We start from the raw sequence: 26,234 nt of genomic DNA, 5'->3' as shown, positions 1-26,234 counted from the left end.
AAGTGATTGTAAATGTACTACCAGCGTTCCAGGGAAGCACACGCTCATGCATTTTGTTAGTATGCATGAGCGTATGCATACGAGCTCTTCATGTGCTCTGATGATGAGAGGTTTGAAGGTGGGTTATTACTTAAAAGAAATACATTACAGCGCCATTATTGAAAGAGTGAGGGCCGCATGAATACCTACTCCTTGAGTACAAATTGGATTTGTCTGTTTTTTTTTTCATTGTGGACGCTTTTGTATGGACCATATTTTCTAATCTAGACATTATGAAGTTCTACGTTATTGGAATTGTTGAATGTTAAAGAGCCTTTGTTCTAAATTACTCTTGAAATGAAGTACCCAATTTAACTTCAAATGGAATATCCTGCATAATTATGGCTTATAATGCTATTCAAGAATGATATTTTACGTTCTCCTCATTTAGATTAGTGTGCGTGTTCGAACAAAACAAAACAAAAACAACACTTTTTGAGTAGGAACTGCTCATCTGATACTGGGTTTTATACCGATACCAATGATATTTTAGGTATCAGAGGGTACCTGAACAAGTTTAATGGTTTTGTATAGCCCAATATCACAACAGAAGTCGCCTCAAAGGGCTGCAACAAACATCAAGGCAATAAAACACAGCAATAAATATGACAATTAAAAGAACCTTTTACAGAACAAAACCTTTTACCTTTTTGTTGTCTTAATTCATCAAAATATTGTCTTATCTGATTGGAAAAAATTGTATCAGAACAACACTATTTGGAGCGCCCTCTGCTGACAGACTTTGCACAAGTAAACACAAAACATAATGCACCATTTTCAGCTAACAAACGGTGTTCGATGATGGTTTATGGACTTTGAAAATGTGGAGGACACTTCGGTCTTTTACAGCAAATCACAGAAATACCTGTGTGTCTGGTAATGCACTGGTACATTTAGGTGTGACATTTAGGTGAACATGATGAATCCGGAGAAACCAACATGAAGGATATAACGGTAGGAAGAGGCGGTGGCGAGAACAGATGAGCAGACTGTCACTGTCAGGTTTCCCCGGTAACACACATCGATTCGGAATAACAGACAGGAGTACTCAAGAGGAGCCCGCGCTGTCAGAAGCTCAAAATAATGTGCGATAAGGGCTGATGGGCAGAAAGGACTTGCAGACAAAAGGCATATTAGATTGACTGAATGAAATATGCATGGGGTACTTCTACCGAGGCTTTGCAGGTTTGGGTGTGTAATCTGGTTTGCCAAATAATATTGCAAATGTGCCATTTTAATGCAAGCAGAACCTAGACTCAGAAATTCTAAAAGTGATGTAGAAAATAACCACTTGAATCACACATAGAATTGATAAATGTGGAAAAGTCACTCTGAGGATACAGTACATCTGAGATTGGATTAAAAAATTAAGGCTGCAACATTTTACTGATACGAATGAATTTTGGACCGTAATTGTACTTTCTTCCCCTAGAGTCAATTTCCAAAAGCACAAATGGATCCACAAAGCAAAAAGACAGATTCAGAAAAAGAAGATGTTTGAACCCTGCCTGAGAAGTGGAAAGCTGAAGGTTGAATAAATGAATCAATATTTGACCTCAGCAAATGGTCGAAATATTTCAGCTGCTTCTAAAATTGCTAATGAAAAGCCAAAGCACCTAATTCATTCAGACAAGCACACAGCCCTGAAGTGTTAAATGAAAAGTAAAAGTAGAAGGCCAGGACCATACTAGATGCCTGGAGTGCATCTCTTTTGACTGCACTGTTGCCGTGATGCCAGGGTGACCCTACACTGGCGCCCTGAGCTGCAACTGCTTTACGCATCAATGGTTTATTCAGCTGGTGAAGAGTGAAGATGAAAAGGCCACCAAAAAAAATAAAATACAAATGTGCTTTCAGTTCTTGTGTAGGGCTAAAGAAGAAAATAAGCCTATTGTGATTTGTTTACCGAATCGCCACTGCTGAATCCTCTTTATTTGCTCTTTTCATTTTGTCGTCCTCGTGTAAGCCGCCATGTTTGTTTTGATTCAGATCGGTTGTTTCTCTGATTGGTGAAGGGCCTATCTCACCGGAGAGAGTTGCGGAGAGTTCGGACTGATTGCGCACATAAAACAAAGGGCCTATCTCACCAGCCTGGAGACTAGACGCCCCTGGCATTAAGGCGAAGCAATCTCGGTGAAAACGAACAGGTTCGATTTAAGCGGAGTCTTTGCATGGTCTCCGAGAGGTCTACGCAGTCTCAAGCAGCTGTGGCAATGTTGCGAACGCCATTTGTTGTCCTCAACCTGTGAGACGCCTCTGTGATGTCCCTACAGTGTCTCCGAGACCTGTCGGATACCGAGGGGATCTCAAAGAGTCGTATGGAGTCTCTTTGGCGGCACGGTAGCACAGCGGTTAGTGCTCTCGCTTCACAGCTAGAAGGTCCGGGTTCGATTCCCACCAGGGACGGGGCCTTTCTGTGTGGAGTTTGCATGTTCTCCCCGTGTCTGCGTAGGTTTCCTCCGGGCACTCCGGTTTCCCCTACCACTAAAAACATGCACAATAGGCCAGGATGAATGATGTGTATGGTGGTGGTCAGAGGGTCCGTTGGCGCAGACGTGTGTAGTCGCGAAAGCGCCTCTGACAGTCTCCCCCAGGGGAAACTGAAGCTACAAACGTAGCTTTCCACCACCGAGTATGGAGTGAATGTACAACTGTCTCATGTAAAGCGCTTTGTGACTATTTGTCTGTGAAAGGCGCTATATAAATAAAGATCTTCTTCTTCTTCTTCTTCTTTGAAATCTCCTTGGTGTCTCCTATAGGTCTCGGAGAGATCTCACAGGTTGAAGACAGCAAATAGTGTTTGTAACTGCTTGTGACCGCTTAGACCTCTCAGAGACCATGCGAGGACTCCACTGAAAGCAAACCTGTTCGTTTTCACCGAGACTACCTGGAGACTTGGCTTATCTCCAGGGGACGTCTCTGAGACATCTCCGTGACCAGCGACAACTTGAGCCATATAGGCTCTAATGTTAAAAATGAGTCCCGAGTCTCCTAGGTCTCAGGGAAGCTGTGTGAAATCGCCTTGAACATTTTTGCCAAAAAAGTGCTTCCTCATTGTACAGAACTGCTGTAACACCATCGAAAATCTTCTCCAACCAATGCAAAATAAGTACTTGGGCATTTTTGTGTTTGTGTTTTTGTGTGTCCCCTGATCTTGTTCTGTGTAAAAACAAATAAACAAATGAAATCACTAATCAAATCAGCCTATATCTCGGCCTTTCCAACTCCGTTCACATCAGTATCCGTGCCCAAAAATCGATGAATATAATGAAAATGTAATGTTCTGTAATATTGAGCTATTCACTTTCCTAGTTAACAGACGCAGCTCCTTACAAATCATTGGACATGCAAGTTAACATTTTATGAGTATACCCGTGCACACCTCTTTACGAGTGATTGACAAAGCTCTTCACACAATATGATGATGATTTTAAATGGCTTTTCTCAGACGCTAGCCGACTCCTTCTAAAAGGGAGGGAACAAGTGCGAGTTGATGTCCTTCTGCTTTGTGCTAGAGCAGGAGTGTAGGAGGCAGCCGTACTGCGCCTTTGAAAACATGCATTCGCCACAAAGCCCTATTCACCGCGGCAAGGTAGCGGCGCGGACGAGGCCACGCGGCTTTCTGAACAAACTTAAGCGAGTACATCTTTTCTGCTGCAGACGTGGGAGTGCGCGGAACATTCCTGAGTGTGTTCAGTTCTGCTGGAGCGCGCAGTTATGGCAATGAACTCCCCCTGATTGACTTATTCATCTCAGAGAAAAAGATTGCAAAACAGATACGAAACTGGTTCATGATTGGTCTACGAACGCTAAAGGACAGGTCGGTCTACCCCAGGGCAACTGTGGCCATAATGGCTTTTTCACCACCAGTGGAGTGAAAAATAATACAATGTAAATTGTCCAGAAAAGCGCTGTACACTGCCTGACCAAAAGTCACCACAGTATTATTTCATTTGTCCGAGAGTTGCAGAGACCACGACAGTCTCCCCAACATCTCTGCCACTCGGATAGATTGCGTGCATACAAAGGGCCTATCTCACCGGCCTGGAGACTAGTTGGAGATTAGAGTTGCCGTTGGTCACGGAGCTGTCCCCAAGACATCCACTTGCAAAAAGGCGAGTTTCCAGGTAGTCTCGGTGAAAACAAACAGGCCTCAGAGTCTCTGAATGGTCTCCGAGAGGTCCAGCGATTGTGACAATGTTGCGAACACTACTTCTTGTCTGAGACCTGTCAGATACCAAGGGCATCTCAAAGAGACTCCTTATGACTTTTTGAGCTCTCCTCAGTATCTGACAGGTCTCTGAGACATGAATGAAATGGAATGGAATAGAATAGAAAAACGTCATTGTCTGCCATGCAGGGATGGCAGAAATTTGACATTGGCTTGCTCACACATTCATTCATACATTTGCCCAACAAATATAATAAAATACATAATACATTAAAGTACATTATGAAATCAGTTCATTTCATTGCAAACACCGCAGCAGCCGATTCAAAGGAAAGACAAAAAGTAATGGAACAGAGTGAGCGACATTAGAGTTTACAACTTATTCAGCTCCCGGATGGCAAAGGGCACAAAAGAATTCCTGTACACATTTTTCTTGGCAACAGGAAGTCTTTATCTCTGCCGTGATGGAAGGAACTCGAAGTGATGGGACAGTGGATGGCTATCGTCATCTGTGATCCTATGACAGACACGATGTACTGCTTTACTGTAGTGCTGAGACAAATTGGTTTGTAGGGTCATCACAGAAATGTCTTTCAAGTCAACAAATAGTATTTACGACACAACTGAAATAGACCTTGCAGACCTCCCAGAGACCTCTCAGAGACCATGCAGAGACCATGCAGAGACCTCTCAGAGACCATGCGATGCGAGACTACCTGGAGGCTCGCCTTTTCTCCAGGGAACGTCTCAACTAGCAGCAACTCTAGTCTACAACTAGTCTCCAGGCCGGTGAAACAGGCCCTTTAACTTTGATTACAGCACACATTCACTGTGGCCTTGTTTCAATAAGCTTCTGCAAAGTCAAAAGATCCAGTGCATTCATTTTTCGCCAAGATCTTGTACTGATGATGGGAGAGTGTGACCACTGCACAAAGCCTTCTCCAGCACATCCCAAAGATTTTCAATGGGGTCAATCCATGTGTGAAAATGATGTATAGTGCTCCCTGAACAACTCTTACACAAAGTGAGCCCAAAACATTTTTTCTTTTTTTAGGTCAGAGGGTGTATTGACCTGATGCATTATCATTTTGGTATTTAAATGTCCTCTTTAACACTATACTAATCAGACAACAGTACAACTGCATCAAACAACAGGAATCCTATAAGATCCAGGGACATGACAGTGCGCAGATGTTTGAAATCAGTCATTAGGCCATCTCTGCCAAATTGGAATTGAACCAAACAACAGGAATCCTTATCCAAGTAAAGTAAAGACCACATCTGAAGTGCTCCAGTAATCAGAGCTACAGGGGTTATTGAAACAGCCCATACCTCACCACCCATGAGCTTCACCTGTCACCACTTTTTGACCGGAACTGTCCACTGCAAAGTCCAAAAGAGCTGCAGTTCTCTAACCAAGACCCTCATACTCTAAAGCTATGTGTGCGCTACCAGTTACTGAGAAGCTAACATTGGCAAACGAGTAAATATTCCCTTAGACTTAGAGAACATCTAAATCTTTGGTCTCAACATTTATTCAGAAATCCAAAGTCTGCCAAATCACCAAACCTTGTAGTAAATGGCTTAAAGCTTCATTGAATAAAGGAGCACACAAATGTTATGTCAGCTGTGGAATGTTTAACCACAGATAAAGGTGCAGCCGCATTTGGAGAGCAGAATGAAACAAACATCTCGATTTGAATAAAAGAAAAACACGACTGAGGTGCTGTTCTGGTGAAATGCACACAACATTCTTACACTAGTAACACACCCCTATGCCCCCGCTCCGATAGCCCCCGTGATGTGATTGACAGGTGCACTAATTGGACACATGGATCTCTTCTCTTCACTTCACTTTTCCCGTGCTTGTCCCTCCCACTGCAGCCCGATAAGTCACGTTTCTTCACATGCATTCATACACAAATGAATGTGAGCCAGCAACTCCATGGCAACAACCTGATGAAAACCCAATTAGGCTGTGCACCAAATAAACAGCCAACCTTGGTTTCGACACTTTCGCTATTATTGTTAAGTCTCGCCAATAAGCAACTGCATATTTAAAAGCCAGGGCTGTATTATGGGTGGGGGAAAAAAGCACCACAGACCTTCAAAATCCCGGCCCTGCATCGCACTTTAAATTCATTTCAACTAATGGAGTTTCATTGCATATAAAACAGTCACTTTGTACAGCCGATGTGGCGGTTAGAGCCAATATGGATGGAAACAATGTGACGTTAAGAGTTCAAATGGCTCCGATGGAACCAGTTTATGCACAGAGACGCCTGACCTCGTTGTTGCCCCCAACCATTTTACACTGAATGAAAAATTGAAAATGATGTACTTAATTTGATGTGACACTTGAGAAAGGTCAGATGTCGAGACAGTCAATTCACGCACTAATCGGCTCAAGGTCTGAAGATGGGTCCATCTTTATCACCATCTGACACTTGGTTGCACTATTGATCTAAAACAGCTAAAACAATATATCCAGTTGTTTCACTTCCTGGTTCTTCAAGCAAACTCACTAAGCCCCTCCCACCCTGCTCCAGTTGCTTACCCCCACTGCACAGCTGTTCCAATAAAGAGATAAAAGGATAAGATGTGAGGAAACATTTCCTGGTTGTGTAGGACCTCAGGTGGAGCTTATCCGAACAAGAGGAGCCTTCTCTGAGTTTCCGCCACGCTGCTAAGAAAAGCCACTGTTGAAGATTCAAAGATGCGCGAGTGGGTCAAAACACAATTCCAGGTTTGTTTTTGATGAGAAAACAACACAACCTTCAGCTTCTCCATTCTTTGGATGCCACAGTATCAACAGCACTGTTTAGCATTTGAACTTGGCATTGAGGTTCCAGCTGCCGTCCCTCCAAAAACATATTTTCAGTTTTAGTTAACATTTCATCAAATCATTATTTTTAGTTTTGGTCTAGTTTCAGTCGACACAAATTTCATGTTAATTTCTCATCTAAAATACATCTAATCAACTTGTCATCCGGATCATTTAATTGAGACATATATTGATTCATGGAGCTTGTCCCACATGTAAACACTCAAATTGCTTCCTTGGGTATTGAATTTAAATAATATTTCAAACTGTGTGTGTGTGTGTGACAGCTTAGATCTGTCAAGTCCCTTTGTTTTTACACATTTCTTATTATGAATATTTTAGCCATCGCCTTACTCATCATTAACTACTTTTTATTTAGTTGTACACACACATTTTTGTCAGCAAAAATTATCACTCTCACTGAAACTGTGACAAAAATGTTTAGTAGATGACACACACTGCAACCAGATGATCCTTGTAGTCTTTCTGTGTGAATAAACAATCTTATAACTTCACTATGGGCTCGCTCTCCAGTAGGAACTCCTGACCACAACACTGACAAACCAACTGCCGTCTTGCTGTGAGGAAAAGCACTAACCACCTCTCAGCCCCTGTCCCGTTTATACGGGATTTATACAGTAGCAATAAATCAAAACGAAAATGTTCACTGCTGCCCTAAACATATTAAGAGTTTAAAACTACATCATAAGAAAGCTCATTCTCCACAGAGAGGCCATGAAGCACAGTCCTGAAAGGCTTGTTCTATCACTGACACAGCTGTAAGATTGATTTCCCACAATCCTCAGAGGGCCTGTTAACGCGCCAAAATGCAAATGGAAATATGCTGCAGTGTAATTTACACGAATGCATTTAAGTTGTGTTCATCCTTCCAAAACGAATGCTTCGTCACATCAGACGATATCATTTACAACACAGGGACGGTGATGTCTATGAATGTTCTCATCTATTCAGCATGTCACACTACCAGAGGTTTGGAAGACGCTGTCGCCGCTTTCGAAAATGCTAGAAAATAGACACAACTTTATATATTATTTGCAATGCATAATTCTCCAGCAAGTTATGTATAAAATGTGCTCACCCAGCAGTTTGCATCTCCACAAACACTTCCAAAATGCATGTGGGTCTTGCATTAGCTTAGCAGTTTCTATTTCAGTCCCCCTGCTCCTGGATGTGGGTAAATATGTACCGCAGTTTAGAAATGTTCTTCTAAAACAGAAATGGCAAAACTTGTATGTGCGCAACCAGGTAAAACCGACCGTTTTGCGATAGCATGGAGGCGGTCATGAAGACAGTGGCGCAGATGGTAAAGCGGGTCGTCTCATGATCGAAAGGTCGGGGGTTCGAATCCCACGTCCTGAATGTGCACACTGTCGTTGTGTCCTTGGGCAAGACACTTCACCCACATTGCCCCCAGTGTCTGCGTACATTGGTGTATGAATGAGAGTATGAATGGGTGAGTGGATCCTTGCTGTAAAGCGCTTTGAGTGCCTAATGTAGGTGGAAGAGACCATTTACCATTTACCATTTAAACATTTTGAAAGGTATAAAAATGTAATCAAAGCTCGCACAGCAGCGTTTGACAAGCTGCCAGACAAATGCTTTGGGGAACTTACAGGCTTGGTTAAAAAAAACGCGCTCTACGGTGATTTCACAAAGACAACCATCGCCGAGTAAATCATTTGCCGGGCGGGAGGGGGGGCTAACCAGCGGCGTGACAGGCCGTCTGGAGATTTGCAGCCCGTTTCAAGTTCAGAAATAGCTTGCGTTTTGATCGCATCCGCACTTTGCGCGGCGAGGAGAAGGGGGCGCCGTAACTCCTTCTGCTTTGCTCACGAGCTGAAACGAGGTAAATAACATGTGACATTTCATTCCGCAAAGCTTATATTGGCTTTAAATTCAATTTGTGCGATCGCTAAACAAGTTATTGGGGGTAAACACATGCTGTACGGGCTTGTTACATACAGTGTGTTAACATGAGGCCGGAGTAAACGCTTTGAAAAGAAAGCCATACATAATTTACCAAAGTGGATATAATGAAAAATGCTAAATATCCGCGAGTAAAAGAGGCGGCTGCGGGGTGTGCTTTGAGATAACCCTTTGATTACAGTGTTTTTTCAAATTTTAATATGCTTTATTCCTTTTTTCCTCTTTGCTCTGAGGCGAACAGCGGTGTTTAAGTGTGCGGGGGATTACAGACAAAAGCCTGGGCTGGTCCAGTGAATGTGCTCCCAGGGGGGACGGCTCTGCGTGTCACAGCTCACACACTCTCGACGAGCACAGTCACACTGACACGGAGAGGCTGAGCGGAGAGAGAGAGAGAGAGAGAGAGAGAGAGGGAGAGGGAGAGAGAGAGAGAGAGAGAGAGAGGGAGAGAGAGAGAGGGGGAGAGAGAGAGAGAGAGGCTTTTGAGCATGACCAGGGAACAAGGAAGGATTTGACCAAATAAAAGAACAACTTTGAACTTTAAGATCTGCTTATAGACACTAAAATAGGGACATATTCACTGACCAGAGCGGTAATGCAATGTCCTCTATTCTGTTTCCATGGAGACCCTGGGGCGTAAAACCTGCTAACCCTGTAGTTGAGAGCAGCACAAACAGGTGCTGAAATGGGTGTTTAACAGGTCATGTTTCTCATTGCAAACTCTTGAGAAAAATCTGCTTGTGTAAATTCTTCAGCCCTGTTGTGTATACACGGCACAAAATATTGCATTTACCCCTTTGAACAAAACAAAAAAAATCCCTTCTTTTCCACTTTACTCATGCCCAAGAAGGTTAAAGCTGTAATGGAGGCCGGCACGGTTCTTGTTTTAATTAGATAGTTGCAAGAAGGTCCACTTTTTCATTGCTATGGATCAGCGACGTGCTTTTACAACATCTTTTAATTAAATACAGCACATTATATTTTACCAAGAGCAGCACCTGGAAATATATGTTTTTTAAATAATATAGTCAACAAACATAATATTAGATTTGCCGAGAGCTCGCTATATCACGCTAGTGCAATTATCGGACTTTCACACTTGGCTTCAAGAGTTCCCACGCAGCATAAGAGAACATTTTTAACACGAGGTAAACAAGCTGTTATGGCTTTAGTTAAGTTGCCTATAGAGGAGATGTGCAGGCACTGCGTGTTAAATGATTAATGACGGGATTTTTGACTCATAAATGGGAAGAAATCTGGGGGATAGAGCAAAAGACTGTTTATTTTTAGAATGATTAACTTTATGAATCCAGCCTAATGAACCAAACTGCAGAACTATTGGCTTAAAGCAGATGTGCCCAAAATCTGGTCCTCCGAGGAGTTTGATTTGGCCCACGAGATGGTGCTTAGATTGGTACGGAATATCTACTTTGACTCATTTGTGCACCGACTACACTGCTAGTATTACTCAGGACACCAAAAGAGAATGTCCTCCAAAGTGACACAAATAATTAAAGCATTGTTATTAATAGATCTGTTTGCATTTGATCTTTTCTACACGTTTCCGTTTTGGTCCCACACAGAAGATTTGATAATAAATTTTACAAAAACAGCTCAATGTAATGAGATTCAGTCACGTTTTTTGTAAATGACAAAATATACAGGACATGCAAACTATATTAATAAGCCATATGGATGTAAATAATCTCCAAATCGTAGGGACCATCTGCAGTTTCCTGCCATCTGTGACCAGGCGCTCGCTGCTGTACATCGATAGCGCCGTCTTGTCCGCGTGCTGCCGGAGATAACGCAGTAGAACTAGCTGTGCGTGCCTGATTTAATGGAGGTTCAGACGGGAGAGACCCAGGGCCAGATTAACCCTGCGACCAGTCTAATCCCAGTCACACATCAAGAGATTAACATAGCACTGGGCACAAATCAATGACTTTGAAAAGCCATTTGATTACAATGCAGATCTGGAGCTGGAGGTCGTAATGGGGAGGACTTGCATTACAGTGTGTTGGATTTTTTATATTTACGAGATGGAATATTACACCGTGTTGCTACAAAATAGTTCATAAACAACTATCAGTTCTGGACATTACAATCGTTGGCTGGCACAATGCTTCCATCACTACGAGATGACTTTGCCCTCGCGAGGATTTGGATAAAACTTTTGATTGAAGACAAAAGTCCTGTCAGAAATATTCAAATGTTTTTTTTTTTAACAGCAGGGACTTGTTTGGAACTCCAGGATCTCAATCAAATTGCCTGAAAACACTTTCCTGACGAGATAAAGCAATTTTCATGAAGTTTGAATAAAAGCTATGAACAATTGGAAGAAATCTGTTGTTCACTGACGATTTGAAGACTGATATCTGGGGAGTGGAATTAACCACAGTTAATTATGGTTTTAATTGTTGAGAGTGATGAAATGGATAGGTTTCCAAGACTGTAAAACGTGGCATGAAATTGCAATATCTTTTTCACATATTCTCTTCTAAAGTTCACCTCTTTCTGTTGATTTGTTGTATGTGCTGTACAAACTCTGCATGCATGCTAAGAGGTATACGATTTTTCCCCTGTTGTCTTCTCTAAATAACTCTCTACTTTCACAGGCCCATGACAAACTGTTGCAGGATTTATCACTACAACAGCAGCAATCACAAATATAAATTCTTAATACTGTCTTGAAATTTTCAGCACTTCCAGAATTGTCTTTGTACTTCAACCGTGACGCCTTATCTCCGCCATAACCCTTGTGTTTGAGCTTAGAGTCCTGGGCGATGACGTATGTAGTGCTTGGGGACATTCTAAACAACAAGTGTCAGTTCGTCAGTCAATACCCAATGGCAGGTGCTAAAGGTCAGATGAGTGCATGCATTTTTAAGGGTTAATTAATAATTCAGCATTTCGCACCGTTGCATTCTTAACTTCACCCTGGAGCATGGCCAAGCCGTCTTGTTTGATTCCCTAAATGCAAAAGACCGCCACAAGCGTTCAAGGAAGAGGAGGCAATCACGGTTTGCAGTGTGCTAAAGCCATTAACGGTTTAGGTTAAGCTCCAAATGCCACCACCTTGTTTTATTTTAGTACTGTGGTGTGTGGGTAAATGTTCTTTTGGCGATGTAATGAAACCGAATAACCAATTTCTGGCTAGGTGAGCAATTGAGACCGTCAGTAAACCCTTTTATGAGCGTTTTGGTACAATAGCTGTGCTGGTAAGTTGCCATTTCAAGCAGTTTCGCTTCTCAACGTAACCATTAGGGGGTGTCGCACAAAGGAGGTGTTTTGGCTTTTACTATTGCTACGATGCATTCGGACATTTATCTCAGATGCCACTTGCAAAAAAAAAAGTACATCCACAAATTATTTGACATCACATAAATGTAGTTGATATGAAAACCATCTTGGATCATTTTGAATTGCCAAGTTTGATGGCTAACCCTAAACAGCTTGAAGGCAAAACAAACGCACAATTGTCAAACAATCGCACCAGAAAACCTTTCCTTTATACTGTACTATTGAAGATATAAAGCATGACACATCAATTCAAACTTGTCCAAAAGAGCCCTATCGTTCCGACGTTGCCCTTTACTTTCATGGCAGCACATGCTGCTACATCTACCTTGTTCGTTTATAGTTTTGTCTTTCCAATGGGCTCGTCTAGCCAGAACACTCAGCCCCATTATTGAGCTGTATAATGCGCTCTCTCCTATATAAAAGAGAAATGCAGGGCTGGTAAATTACACGGCTTTTATTATTCAACATCAGATGGCATCCTATTTGCACCATCACTTAGCCGCGTTAGCCGTGCCCGCACCATTCGTCTGAGGAGCTTTTGCAGACGGGAACCAGCTGTTGACCTGCGCGGATTTAGACGGATCATCATCAATCACTTGACATAGAGTCTTGATTTGCTGATTATTAATAATTTGCAACTCCAAGTGTAGAGTTCCCATGTGCTTGGAACAGAGCAGCTCCACACTGTAGCTGGCGCCATGATCGGACTTGTATCCAATTTCAAGCCGAAAATTGTGTAAAGAGAAGAAATAAATCGCCTGCCAGCAAAAAAGCGCACAAGGCTAAATGATGTTCTCGCCTCACAATCCTATTCCGTCTTAGAGCTTCCATGCCGCAAAGGGATCCTGCTTGTTTATAGTAATAGTTTTTTTTTTTTTTCTTACTACGAGAGGCCAAAACACATCTCCCAGCCCGTGTTGGTGGCGTGTTCCTAATCCGTGGATGATGTAGTTGTGGTTTCCTCCAGCAGTTTTTTGTGACGAATGCTGTGCCGTTCAGTCATGGATGCCTAAAAACAGCCTCGCTACCCGGTTATTTGATCCATTGAATTTACAGAAACGACGCGAGACAGCAACAGGCACCAAATCAAGGGCAGAAGCCATCGACTTCACTTCCAAATCGCAATCTCTTTTTCGGTTTGGGGGAAATAAAGTAGGACGATTCAATAGTTTATATCAAATGCAATGTGCAAAGTTCTCTCACAAGGCACCAAGATTGTATTGTATTATATTGTGCATGTTTTAGCAGTAGGGGAAACAAGTCAATTGTCCTAAGGATTAAAAATCAAACAATTCTCCACTGGGGGAGGGGTGTGAGGTGACAGGGAGGTCAGGAGTTAACAGCACTTTGAAAATGTAGACATCCATATGCAAATGCTGCAATATTGATCAAGGCCACGGCACACACATTACCAGCTCTAAAGACACGTCTGTTTGGAAATGCATGTAAGGCACTCAACAGCTGCGTAATCTGCTGGCACCATTTTCATCTTGCCTACAGACCCCGCAGCACTGTTCTAGCCTTTATGATAATGGCCACAAATTACCGACAAAAGCCAATGTATGAGTGGAGGCACGGGTGAGCGGGTACGAAAAACACCATGGCGTGAAGCATTGGTGCTGCAAATGAATTCAAAGTTACAGGTTTTTTGGGGTTGGGTAAAAGAAGTTGTGCATAAACATGGTGATATCAACTTAATTATGCAATTTTAGAATAGTTACCGAAAGGAGATGGTCTGTTATCTGGTGGTACAGATGTCATTTCGATTTGTTCAACAAGTCCAGAATTGAAAGCAGCTCTGCACCAGACAGACTTACGGACTTATCCCATGTCTTTTCTCAAACAATTCACGCCGCTCTTTGGCACAGCTCAGCCAATCAGGCCTCGACAGAGCAATGCCGCATTATCTGATACAAGACTGTCTAGACCAGGCGTCTCAGACATGCGGCCCGCGGGCCAAATGCGGCCCGCGAGGTAATTTTTTGCGGCCCGCGAGATAATTACTTATTTATATTATATGCGGCCCGCCGGTAAATCACATTAAACACATTAGAACTACATTTCCCATGAGGCACCGCGCGGTAGCGCCAACGCTGCTGCGGACGCGAGAATGTAAACATCAGACAGGGGAAGGGAGATGCGCCGCTGTCCCTGAACAACAGCGCGTGGTTCCAGCAGCTACATCATGGATAAGTTAAGGCTTATTTACAACCTTAGACACGTAAAACAAGCGGCGGTGGGCGCGGGGCAGGTGAAGACAGGCCTGTGTTTGTGGATTATAAAGTTTTTCCAACTGGAGCTGAGGACTGACCAGACGAGTGAGAATCATGGTTAAAGAGGTTTAAGAGCAGCAAGTTCTACGACGGGTTCTCAGAAGATCGAGAGCACAGTGAGTGTAGTGTTCTTATGTTTATTCTGTGGAGTAAAGTCAGCCCTTAATGTGCGGCTGTTGCACTGACTTATCTGACATGAAGCGCGTGCGTTTGTTGATGCGTTTGCCCGTGTTACACGTTGACAGGAGCGGGGTTGAACTGGTGTGACTGTCCCATAGACTGAAAAAAGTTACATTACAAATAGACAATATGGAAATGTATTAAAATACTGCAAATAATGACAGCAACATTGACAGTAAAAAATATAAGCCCTATCAGTTCTCTAACTGTGGGTCAGAAAAAGGCCTGAGGTCAGAGGTCAGTGACTCCACATTATTTACATGAGGTGAATCTCACTGAGTTGATCTCAGACACACCAGAGTCTGGAAAAGTGTCCAAGTCCACACATTCATCGATGTATTTATTATCTGACAGGGTGAAAATTAACACAGAGCAAAACAAGTTTGAAGCTGATGCTTTTGCTGGAGCTCATGATCAGCTCCAGTCCCTGGTCGGGCTTTTCTACATTAAATTAAAATGACATTTGTACATTTTGCATTTCTTTAAAAGGCTCACAGAGAAACTGGACCTGACTCCTGAAACATCAATCAACATCAAACCAAAATGGGATTAATTACACAAAACTAATTGTCTAAGTCTGTAATTTCAAATTTAGAAGCTCAGCAAATGTTTGGCTGATTGGAAACATCTGGAAGCTTAAAAATGTGCAGATAGGTCATGTATAGTCTATTTTAAGTTATATTATAGCAAACAATAAAAAGTTGCTAAATCATAATTGACTTAATATAAAAGGCTTCGTCAGTTGCGGCCCCCGACCAACACTGGGTTCGCATTTTTGGCCCCCAGTCCAAATGAGTTTGAGACCCCTGGTCTAGACTGAAGATAACAATGGAGAAATGTTTACCTATGAAGATGGAGAATGGAGGGGGCGGAATGAGGTTGTTAATTCTACAGTAATGCATGATTGCTATAATTATGCTCATCTTTGCTATATTGTATAAAACATTAATTATTTATGGTGGAGGGGCAACAAGACCAATAATATTCCATTACTACTTGTATAGTGTTTTGTAGTTATTATGCATTGAATGATGTGCTTGGAGTAGGGGTAATATGCAGAGCAGGAGCAAAATTGGAGCGAATGGCCTGGAGCCAATGTCTCTCAGATGAATTGGACACAAGGACAAAGACCTTAGCTGTACGCTGTGTTTATTGACTAATGATGGACAACAAGACTTTTTCAGCGTCATTTACATCTCATTTGGTAGCAAATGCTAAGCTAACGGTGGCCAACACTAAAAGTTGGCATTGGAAGGATGTCTGTCTTATCCATGTCTGTTTAAACCAGCAACATGACTGTACCAAGAGTGTCTCACACACACAAGATAAAACATTATGAATTGAACTGGCTACATTCTGCACTGAAGGCGAGCACTTACGAATCGTGCTTTTGCCACCAACGTTAGACAAAGGATATATGGGTCAGGGGTGACCGGTGACGGCATAAATGGTTGAATCTCTTCACCGGACCAAAGACTAGGTTGGCGAGACGACCAGGTTGTACAATGCACAGCATCTCCACATGACCTTTGTGGACCTTTTTCCATTACAAACAAAGCGGGGATGTTGACCTTTATTGTGAAATGCTGGTCTTTTCCTTTGTACATAAACACACCTTTCTCTGCTGTAGACCTACTGAGTGAGGCTTTTAAAAGACTCTTTCTTTGCTCTGGAAACTATAAAAGCGTCAGTGTTTTATGCCAATCTAACAGCTAAGAAAAGCTGGCACACTATATCTCGGGCCATATCATAAATATTTTAGTGTTAAATAAAATAAAATATAGAAGAATATATGTGCAGCTGTCAATACTTTCCCAAGAATTCCACAGCCTGGGGCTTCTGGCCATAATCCTCCCTATTTACTAGGCTTCTCTTGTACCCAGCTACAGTCTTGCCTCATTTTTGCATTCATGTACCGGGTAAAACATGGTTCAGATAATAATGATGCTTTGAAACCTTGACTCCATCACCGTAAGGGGAAAGAGTATCATTCCGAGAAAATTGTGTTTTCAAACAGGGCGACAAACCACTATATTTCAAGGAAAATTTACTTAAAAGCAACTCTAGGAAAAAGTAGCGCCTTAAACATCTGAGCAGAACTGTATGTCTTCTTTGCTGTGCATTGTCCAGACAGGGATTTGTTGATGTGGGAGTGTGAGTTTCCTGCGCAATAACCGAGGGCTATGTTGATACAGACAGCGACAAACAGTGGGTGGTAGTGACAAGCTGTCCAGTATTCATGTTGGAGCTCAAAGCAACCACAGAGACACTGACACTGACAATCTGAACCTGGGGCAGTGGGGCTTTGTTAAGTGACAGACAGGCAAGGACTTACCCCGCACGGCTGGAAGATAAGTCCGTCTACTTCGTGGCTGACCTGGGCCGTGAAGCTGCCTTCCAAAAGCTGAAAACAGGGCAAAGTACGGGTTAAGTAAGGAGACAACAGGCAACATCGACAGTAGTACTTCAGGGTCATTTGCTGTATAATATTTGAAACTTTCGGATTAATTTAAAATGAGTGTGTACGTGTAGAAAATATCTTAAGAGTCTGATTGGATTACGGTTCTGTCACCCTTTGCTGGAAACAGTGAAGATAGAAGCATAATGAAATGACCTTTGACACACAAATCACAACATGAATCAAACAATTTCAATGTGATGTTATGGGCTAAACTCGAGATCAGGGGAAGCACTTTCTCCTTTTAGCCAAGACAAATCTTTTGACGTCTTGGGAAGTCAACACCTGACAGCCAACAGTCTTGTTTTTATGACTAGACATCAGAAACAGTGCCAGAAGAAAGTGTTATTGAGAAAATTATAGGACGGAAGACAATTTCATTCTTTGCCCAAAATGTAATAAATAAATGCAGTCTTCTTTACCGCAGCAATGACTGCAGAGCATATTCGTTCAAAACACAAAAGGAGTAGTGTGAAAGGGCTGTAGAAACTGGAAAAAGCAGTTCATCGCACACTTGCCACAAGGTTTTTCGTGCATTTTTTCAGCCTGCACGCTTCCTAGAGTCAATGTAATATTGTGACTGAATGATTCTGGAAAAATTTGTCATTGCTATTTTTTTTACTTTTGAAGTATTGTGGTTATAATAAGATTCCTAATACATTTTAAAAATGCCCAGGAGCATCAATATTTGAGAAGATGGAACTCTCATCAGCATAGCAGTAGTTTCCATTCCAGTAATTGTACTGACACCTTACTTCCCTTGAGAATCCAAAACTTTGGAGATTCAACTGATATCCAAACTGGAAATCTTATCCCGCACAGCATTCGCATTCAATCATGTCTTGTTTCTCCTGTCTAAAACTTACTCTCTGGTTCTTGATGATTGATAACACATCACTGAGACATCCATAACTGTACCGAGTAGCTACAAATCATTAGGTTGCCGATGACTGAGATGAGCGGATTTCATCTTTCCCATTAGCACCAAACAGCGGCACAGCTGTGCGGCCATACGAGAACGGAGAAACCCCAGGGACCACACGGAGGTACAGTAGGATTAAAGCAGATTTTCTGCATGACAAAAAGCATCGGGATACAAGGGAATAGGGCAGAGTCTAGAAATGGGTACGCTTCAAAACAGATGTAAAAATGCTATGTCAAAGAGTCAGTCGAGTAAGACGCAAAACAAGAAAGCACTGAGCCTTCGAAAATAAGTCTGGGTTGAGATGTCAAAACATTTACAAAACCGTTTGTCTCCACTGGGTATAGAAATATGACTGACAGGATTGTGGGGTGTGACATGTGCAAAAGGAAGTGTCAATAGTGTTGTGAAAGTTAGGAAAACGGTGCAAATACTTGATGTCTAAGATTGTTTTGCTTAGTCTAAAAGTGAAACGGGCCAAAAACCAATTCCGTTTTGTAGCTTTGTCATTCTTGTGTGTGTTTTTCTGTAATACCTCACTTGTATCCATTCTGTGTGTTGGGGTTAGCATTAGGCGTTGGTCCCATTTTGATTTGGCAGAAAGTTGCGCATATGTTGACGGGAGAAAGCAACGCTATATCTTGCATTAGGGACGCAAAAATCACTCCATAGATGTCAGCTCCTCCAAAACTCCGCCGCCCAAATTATCACCAGAACGTCATCCACTCATCAGCTCATCAGCAGCTCCACTGGCTCCCTATCAAACATCACATTCAATACAAGATCTTCTCCTCACCTTCAAAGCTCTCAACCTGGCCCCTCCATATCTTACTGAGCTCCTTCATGTGCTAACTCCCCTTCCACACCCTCTGGTCCTCCTCCGCCCCTCAGCTGTCTGTACCTTCTGCCCACTTAGTCACCATGGGTGCTCGAGCTTTTAGCCGCTCAGCCCCTAACCTTTGGAATTCACTCCCCGCTGAACTGTGTCAAATGACCTCTCAGCCCCTTTTTAAATCTCCCCTCAAAACCCACTTATTTAAACTTCGCTACTCACTTTGATGTGCTTTTATTATGTCCTGTTGTGATTTTATCACTGTATCTCATGTTAGGTGACCTTGGGTGATTTGAAAGGCGCGACAAATAAAATGTATTGTTATTATAATTATAACTTTTATTATTATTTAATAGAGGTCGACTGATTTCTAAAGCTGATGTCGAAATGCACTGCTGTTATTTCTCCATCCATCCATCCATCCATCCATCCATCCATCCATCCATCCATCCATCCATCCATCCATCCATCCATCCATCCATCACCTCCAGACCAGAAGGCATCCGAAACAGATGCCCTAGCCACCTCAGCTGGCACCTTTAGACGTGAAGGAGCAGCGACTCTACTCTGAGCTCCTCCCGGGTAACTGAGCTGCTATATTAAACGTGTCCTTGTTGAACTGTGACAGCAGGGGGCGCTGTATATTAATGTTTAGTAGGTACTTCAGTGGGAGCATGTTTGAAAGACAAAAATCAGTACATTCCAAATAAAAAAATGGTAAGTCTTGGTCTCTTATGGTTCTGAAATGATGTTCTCCACTCCCTGAGGCCTAGGAAGTTGGGGTAGGGCTAAAACAGGAAGTCTCTATCACTTTCCATTCTGAAGATATCTGCCTTTAAATGGACCAATAGCCAAAATATCGGGCCCTAAAACAACAGTATGAACTTTTTCATTTGTGGGTCAATACATAGCTTACTGCACCATTATCATACCGTCTAAAAGGGATATAAGATGATACATGTTTTCACTCACTGTATTTCATTTGAAGGGGGTTGCAAGAGGGAGGATGGGTTGTAATTCCTTGTATCTGATTATCAATTATACTAGTACTAGTCCATTTCATTTTCTACCTTTCATCCGGCCAATGAATACTTGTGAAAATGTATTCATGATGCTGACAACACAAGGTCCAAGTTTCCTTAGAGATGGGAATAATCTGTTGACCAGTCATGAAACATCAATGTGCGCCCTGAAAGAGTGTGAAACTTGTTACGTGTGGCCTTCACTACAATCAAACTCGGCCCACAGTCAATAAGAGAATCTTCAGTCGGTGTTTAATATTCTCCACCAGCGCCTTCAGACAGCCACACCGCTGCGACTGTGAAGGTAGGAAATCAATCTAAAAAAAAAAAAAAACATCATATCATCATAGGCCTCAGAAAGCGTTGAGCAGTAATGTAATACCAAATGCCAAATCTAATATACAGCGCACGTAACTACACTGTGTGGAGTTTGAGAGGGGAGTTTTTCAAAGGCAGGGAGGGATGTGCTTATGAAAAGTGGGATGATGAGGTGAAGGGCAGTAAACAGAACAGAGCAAATAAAAAGAATGGTTTATTACTAAGCAAGTGTGTGTTATGCCGTTACATTAGAAAGAAAATAGGGTTATGACTTTTCCATGGAACCAGTGTACTTTTCTCTATCGTCTATTTTCCCAAGCCTAAAGCAACCACATCCGTCTAAAGTCCCCGTGATATAACGCACAAATGTGACCATGCATGTCTTTAAAGATGACAAAGACAGAAATAACACAGCATTGTATCCGTCCATCGAAAGGGGGGCATTACAGTACATTCAGCTGGATTAGATATAGTCGGGGGGAAAAAAAAAGACAGGAAATTGCCTTGGTCAATGAGCGAGACGGCTAATGTGCCGCGTATCAGGTATCATGCAACCCATCTGCCCGGGCACAAGGATGGCAGCGCATTTGTGAGGTGGAATAACAACATTGAGCTTCAGAGTTGCCTTTTCAAAACGCACTCCTCCGTCTGCAGCCCGAATGACGGAAAATGAAATGATTAAAATTTCATTAGCAATGCCGGAGCCGAGAACATTTCAGTGGCCCTGACTATAAAGTACTTGGTGTTTGCGGGGATTCGGCGTCTGTCAACAAAGCCACTGAACGAAAGGCAGCCATGACTTATTCACATTTGGCTGTGTAAATAGCTTCAAAACATCGTGGACATAAAGGGACTCGCAGTCACAGAGGTTATGAAAACTATCGGTAGATACGATTGGCATGAGGAAAATTTGAAGAGTTATTATGTGCACCAATGAATCCAACAGTTACATCACTATTCTATCTGCACTAGCGGGTGAAAATTAACAACACTGATTTCTAAGGACTTCGTTTTGCGACAAGACGACGACGAAGAACACGTCTAATTAGATTTGTATCACAAGTACACAAGAAGCTTTGAATTTTCAGAGAGCTAATATCATTCAAAGCCTTTTTCATCTAAAAGTGTGCAAAAGGTTCAGACTAACAACTCTAAGGTTTATCGTCTGGAGACTATCCGACTTCCTCGCTATGACAACGCCCTGCACGTGGTACAAAAGTTTGGAGCAAGAACAGTAGGTGTATGGTCCACGCAAGAGTGCACACACAAGATCCGAAAGAGAAAAATCCAGAAAGCAGAATCAAATCACGATGGCAGCCTCGATCAGGTCAACAAATCACCAGTGTGTCCAGAAATATTTGGGGTAAATGACCGTGTTTATGTCCTCTTGCCTAGTGATGCTGAAATGCACGTCCAAGAGTCTTGCCGTGTCATGCATTACCTCAAATTGTCCTATTATTTTGTGGATAACAATGTAAAATGGCTCCTTTTATCTCTTGCAAAATGTTTCTTTTGAAGTGTTCAGACGCCACAGCACAAGACACCGGATGCTTCTTCGACGGAATACGACATTAATCGACATGTAAGCGCAGAGCCAGAGAGTAGAGGCAAAGACAAGAGTGACTGCATAATGTCTTGATGAATAATGAATGCCTCACTGTCAAGGAAATATTAGATTAAGCTGTCGACAGACACTGCTGTCTAGTAACACAGTGACAATGCAGTTTCTATGGACAGGATTGTAATGGAAGTGACAAAAATACAATTATGACAACACAAAGTATGCATCCTGAAATTGAAATGAGCCAGGAACTACATTACACTAAAGGCTCAAGTGTCAGTGATTATTACAGAAAAGCAATTCATGTAATGGTTCAAAGCAGTGGAAGTTTGTTTGGTCACAAACTCAGTATAACAACCTCTGCTGTAGGTGAACCCATGAGGACACGTTTCCCATTCACACGACGTCACAAATATGCATTATGTGATATTTTTGCCAAGTGTCTTCAGCACAATACACTACTAGGGCATTTTAATTGTTTGAAGTAGATTCCAAGTCCTTTCGAAGCCTAAAATAGATTTTTTCAGCAGAAGAAAAAAGTACAAAAATCAATGGTACAAAGAGTAATCCGATTTGAGCAACTCATCTCAAGAAATTGGTCTATGGGGCAAGATTTTCAATACTTAAATCAAGAAAAACATCAACAGCAATCTTATTTCAAGCAAATTAAGATTTTGATTGTGATGCAACACACAGGTCCACACACTCAAAACAGGCAGACTCACTACACTGTGCATACAGTGGGGCAAATAAGAATTTGATCCACCACTCATTTTGCAAGTTCTCCCACTTAGAAAGAACGGAGAGGTCAGTAATTTTCATCATAGGTGCACTTCAACTGTGAGAGACAATTTGAAAAACATAAAGCTTTGGCGGGGCCTCTCTACAGAGGAGGGAGGACGACAACCCCGCATTGAGGACAGAATGGACGGGGTAGTGAGATTTTGGGTAACAAACTCCTTCTGTACCAAATACTCAGTTCTATTTTGCCCACTATATCAAATACTTACTTTTTGCAAGAAAAAACAAATAAATAAGTTAAAAATCACACAATGTGTTTTTTTTTCTCAAATTCTGTCTGTCACAGTTGAAGTGCACCTATGATGAATATTACAGACCTCTCTGTTCTTTCTAAGTGGGAGAACTTGCAAAATCAAATACTTATTTGCGCCACTGTATGTCATATTTTCATTGAGACTGACAGTGTAAGTGCTCACTGTGTGTATCTAACAAAAACAAAGTAATACTAAATAATGCATCTGAAGATGTTCTTGGCTTTTCTACATTTGACTTCCATTCGATTGTGAATAACACAAGAGTAAGAAGAGCAAGGGCGTCATTAGTAAGTTGAATCTCCCTTGTGGGCATACACCTATCCGCAGCAATAACAAACTCTTAGGTCTATATCTGTGAAGACGGCAGCAACATCAGTGCGAGCAGAATGATGAATGAGTCAGAGCAGATCACACGGGCTTGACAATCTCCCTGACACGGAGAAGGCACGGAGCCAGCCTCTGAAGAAGAAGCAGGGCCTTTGTGGAGGGAACGGTGTGTAGGCGGCTCATATTTCAGTGCCGCTGCCATCTGAGCGCACCCACCCACCACTCTCAGAACGCAGCGCACAACCAGAGGGAAGAGCGATGACTTCCACGGGCACATCCTCCTACAGTAGGGAAGTTCCTCAGAGCTACAGCCGGAGCAGAGGGGCGGAGGAGCAGCGACCCGGGCTTTTATGCTTGAAACCCTCTTCAGAAAGAACAGGGGCAGGCTGTGAGGAGCGGTACAGTAGAGTGCCGTGGGTGGAGGGCACCAGCGTGGCACCATTAAGACATCAAGCTGTCACTGTTGGACTTCGGGCCATAGACAAGACGGCTTCTGCAAGAGTACAGATGCTTACAGGCTAGATCCTGACAAACTCAGTGCAGGAGGGGAAGTTGAAATAATTTTGTTGGTGCTCCAGGTGAGGTGTTTAGTTTTCAGAAGCATAGTTTACAGATATGTTTGATCCCCAGGTTGCTTGCATATAGAGGCCAGCGCACAACGGACTGACGCGTGTCCAACATGAAAGCGCTGTGTCATGGCACATAAAAAGGCTTTACTCACACCTTTTCAGTGATGCTCCTACAATCAGCCGATTTATAATCCTTTAATTCCCTCTAGACTTTTCAGCCATTTCAGGGAAAAATGGGGCATTATGTCATCCAAGAGACTTTCACACATAAGTCCAGAAACAAGTCCAGAGGGATCCGTCACTGTGGAGGAGCAGCAGCTCCACTCCCCAATGTCTAAGGTAGTTTTCACACATGTTGGAGCGCCTTGTGAGTCGACAACCCTCGTTTCAACTGCATTCACCTCAAACTTAGTTCAGTTAGTACCATCAGCTTTTTGCTGAACTCATTCCCATGACAACAGGCATCAACCTGTCAATGCACTGACACATGCGCACGTGCGTACTTCCCTGATGTATCAGTGAGACTGATACATGAGGTGAGGAGAAAATGCACTTAATCGGCACATGGACAGGAAAGCTTTACTGCGCAGCATCACGGAAAACAGGGGCAGAAGAGTGACATACCATGACGATATGAAGTTGCTCCATTTTGCTTTGTCAGAGGACAAAATGTCCTGTCCAAATTTCCTTTCATGTAGCCGTATTGATGAAAAATAAGCTATTTCTTTGCGCAAAAAAGAGATATGAAAGTGAGAGTAGTTGGACTCGAAATTGGCCGCTTTCATGCCAAACTTACTCCACCCCAGAGAGAGAGAAAGCCGGAGCGGCAGTTTAGATCGGCCTAAAGTGCTGCGGTTGGATTCACACTGACGCAAATATGTCGCTCTCGGGTCGAAAGTTCCTTCTTGTTGACGGACCGCATGACAACTTATGTCTACATGACCAAAAGCACAGAGTAATCACAAACTTAAGAGCACCAAAAATGTATTTATAGTATGGATGAAAAAATACAAAATCTTGACCCAATATATGAAAAAAATCCATTAACAAAAATATTTGTCCCCACCTTGGACAGCTTAGCGTCGTACTGGAGTATTTGGCCTCACAGAAGAACATAGACATAGTCATAGACAAATCTATGAGTAAACACCACCTGCCCCAGGCTGCCAGTAAACAGAAAACCTGACCATTTGTATTTATCTGCCGACGCAGACTCTTTTTTCAGAATAATTTGGTTCTGAATTTGACCTTGGCTTTGAATGCTGTTTGCTGGTGCTGATAATGACAACAGATTGCAAAGGCTGGACAGCTATTACTCAGATGCAAAATATAATTTAGGCAAAGTCAAAGCCTTTGAATCATTGGACTGTGAATCCATTCCCTCTAAAATAAGTACGACTTTATGAAAACAGTGAAAGAGGAGCTCAAAAGAGTAACGCAGAGACACAGTGTCTTTGTTCGACACGGTGCCATTAGCTAAAGCCAAAGATGAACTGCCACCATCTAAAACAGGTGATGAAAACGCTGCACGGTGTGAAAACCTCCCACTGTGAGTGAAGAATCCATTTTGCAATGACTGCAGATAGAATTATTGGATTCTCTGTTGAGTGGATGTGCCCCAAAATAACAGAATATAACCATCATGTAGAATGGAGACAATGCATTTAAATTAGACATTGTGCAATAATCAAGTCACGACTGCCATGGTAAACATCTCTCTAAGTAAAACATGATGATTTATCTAATACTAGACGGTGAGATACGGCAGGAGAAAACATTCAATTTTCACACAGGTGTCAATGTTGAGATTTTGAGCTTTCTCCCTTCTTAATTTTACTGTCCTCTCCTAGCCTGACTCATTGATCTCTAAACTACAAAAAACAAGGCAAAATTTACATATTTCCCCCCCGTCAAAATAAAACCATCAATTTAAACCTGGTTTGATTCATTAGTTAGATTTCATCGCTGAAAATATAGGCAATTTTGGGATATTTTTTATATGCATAAAATGTCTTAATATGGAATTATAAATAATATATACATTTTTCTCCTCATATTTATGTTATCTAGAGCAGAACTTTCAAGTTGATGTCTAATTGCTCACTCCTGTTCTCCAGAAGGTTTGGACGTGGCAGAGAAATCAAAGGAGGAGGAATGATTGATATTCAGGTCAGACCACGGGGCTGGAGCTGGAGGGCATCTCTCCCTGAGCACTTCCACATTAATCCCAAAGCCCACATCGCAGCGAGCCAGCCCGGGCAGCAGCACATCCACTGGCCACAAGTCATGCCAGGTAACTGCAGCAGACAGGGATAACATCTCACGCAAATCGCCTATCCATGGATCCGACTTGTTTTGAAATGAAAGACTGAAGATTACATTTTACGCCATTGATTTGCAGTGGTGGGGAAAGAAACTATCCGGACAAAGACATTT

The 26,234-nt window shown here is 42.4% G+C and overlaps 1 protein-coding gene across 2 annotated transcripts in view; it reads right to left on the bottom strand.

Moving 5' to 3' along the window:
- The window catches only part of rngtt (RNA guanylyltransferase and 5'-phosphatase), a 122,164-nt gene that overhangs the window by 28,199 nt on the left and 67,731 nt on the right, over positions 1–26,234 (bottom strand). For both annotated transcript variants that reach the window (XM_079572386.1, XM_079572385.1), the window contains one exon: positions 17,070–17,138. In XM_079572386.1, the coding sequence (XP_079428512.1) occupies positions 17,070–17,138 (69 nt within the window). The remainder of the gene's footprint in view (positions 1–17,069; positions 17,139–26,234) is intronic.

This window comes from Gobius niger (genome assembly GCF_951799975.1).
Source record: "Gobius niger genome assembly, chromosome: 15".
Classification (NCBI taxonomy): domain Eukaryota; kingdom Metazoa; phylum Chordata; class Actinopteri; order Gobiiformes; family Gobiidae; genus Gobius; species Gobius niger.
This window is presented reverse-complemented; position numbering and strand designations above follow the sequence as displayed.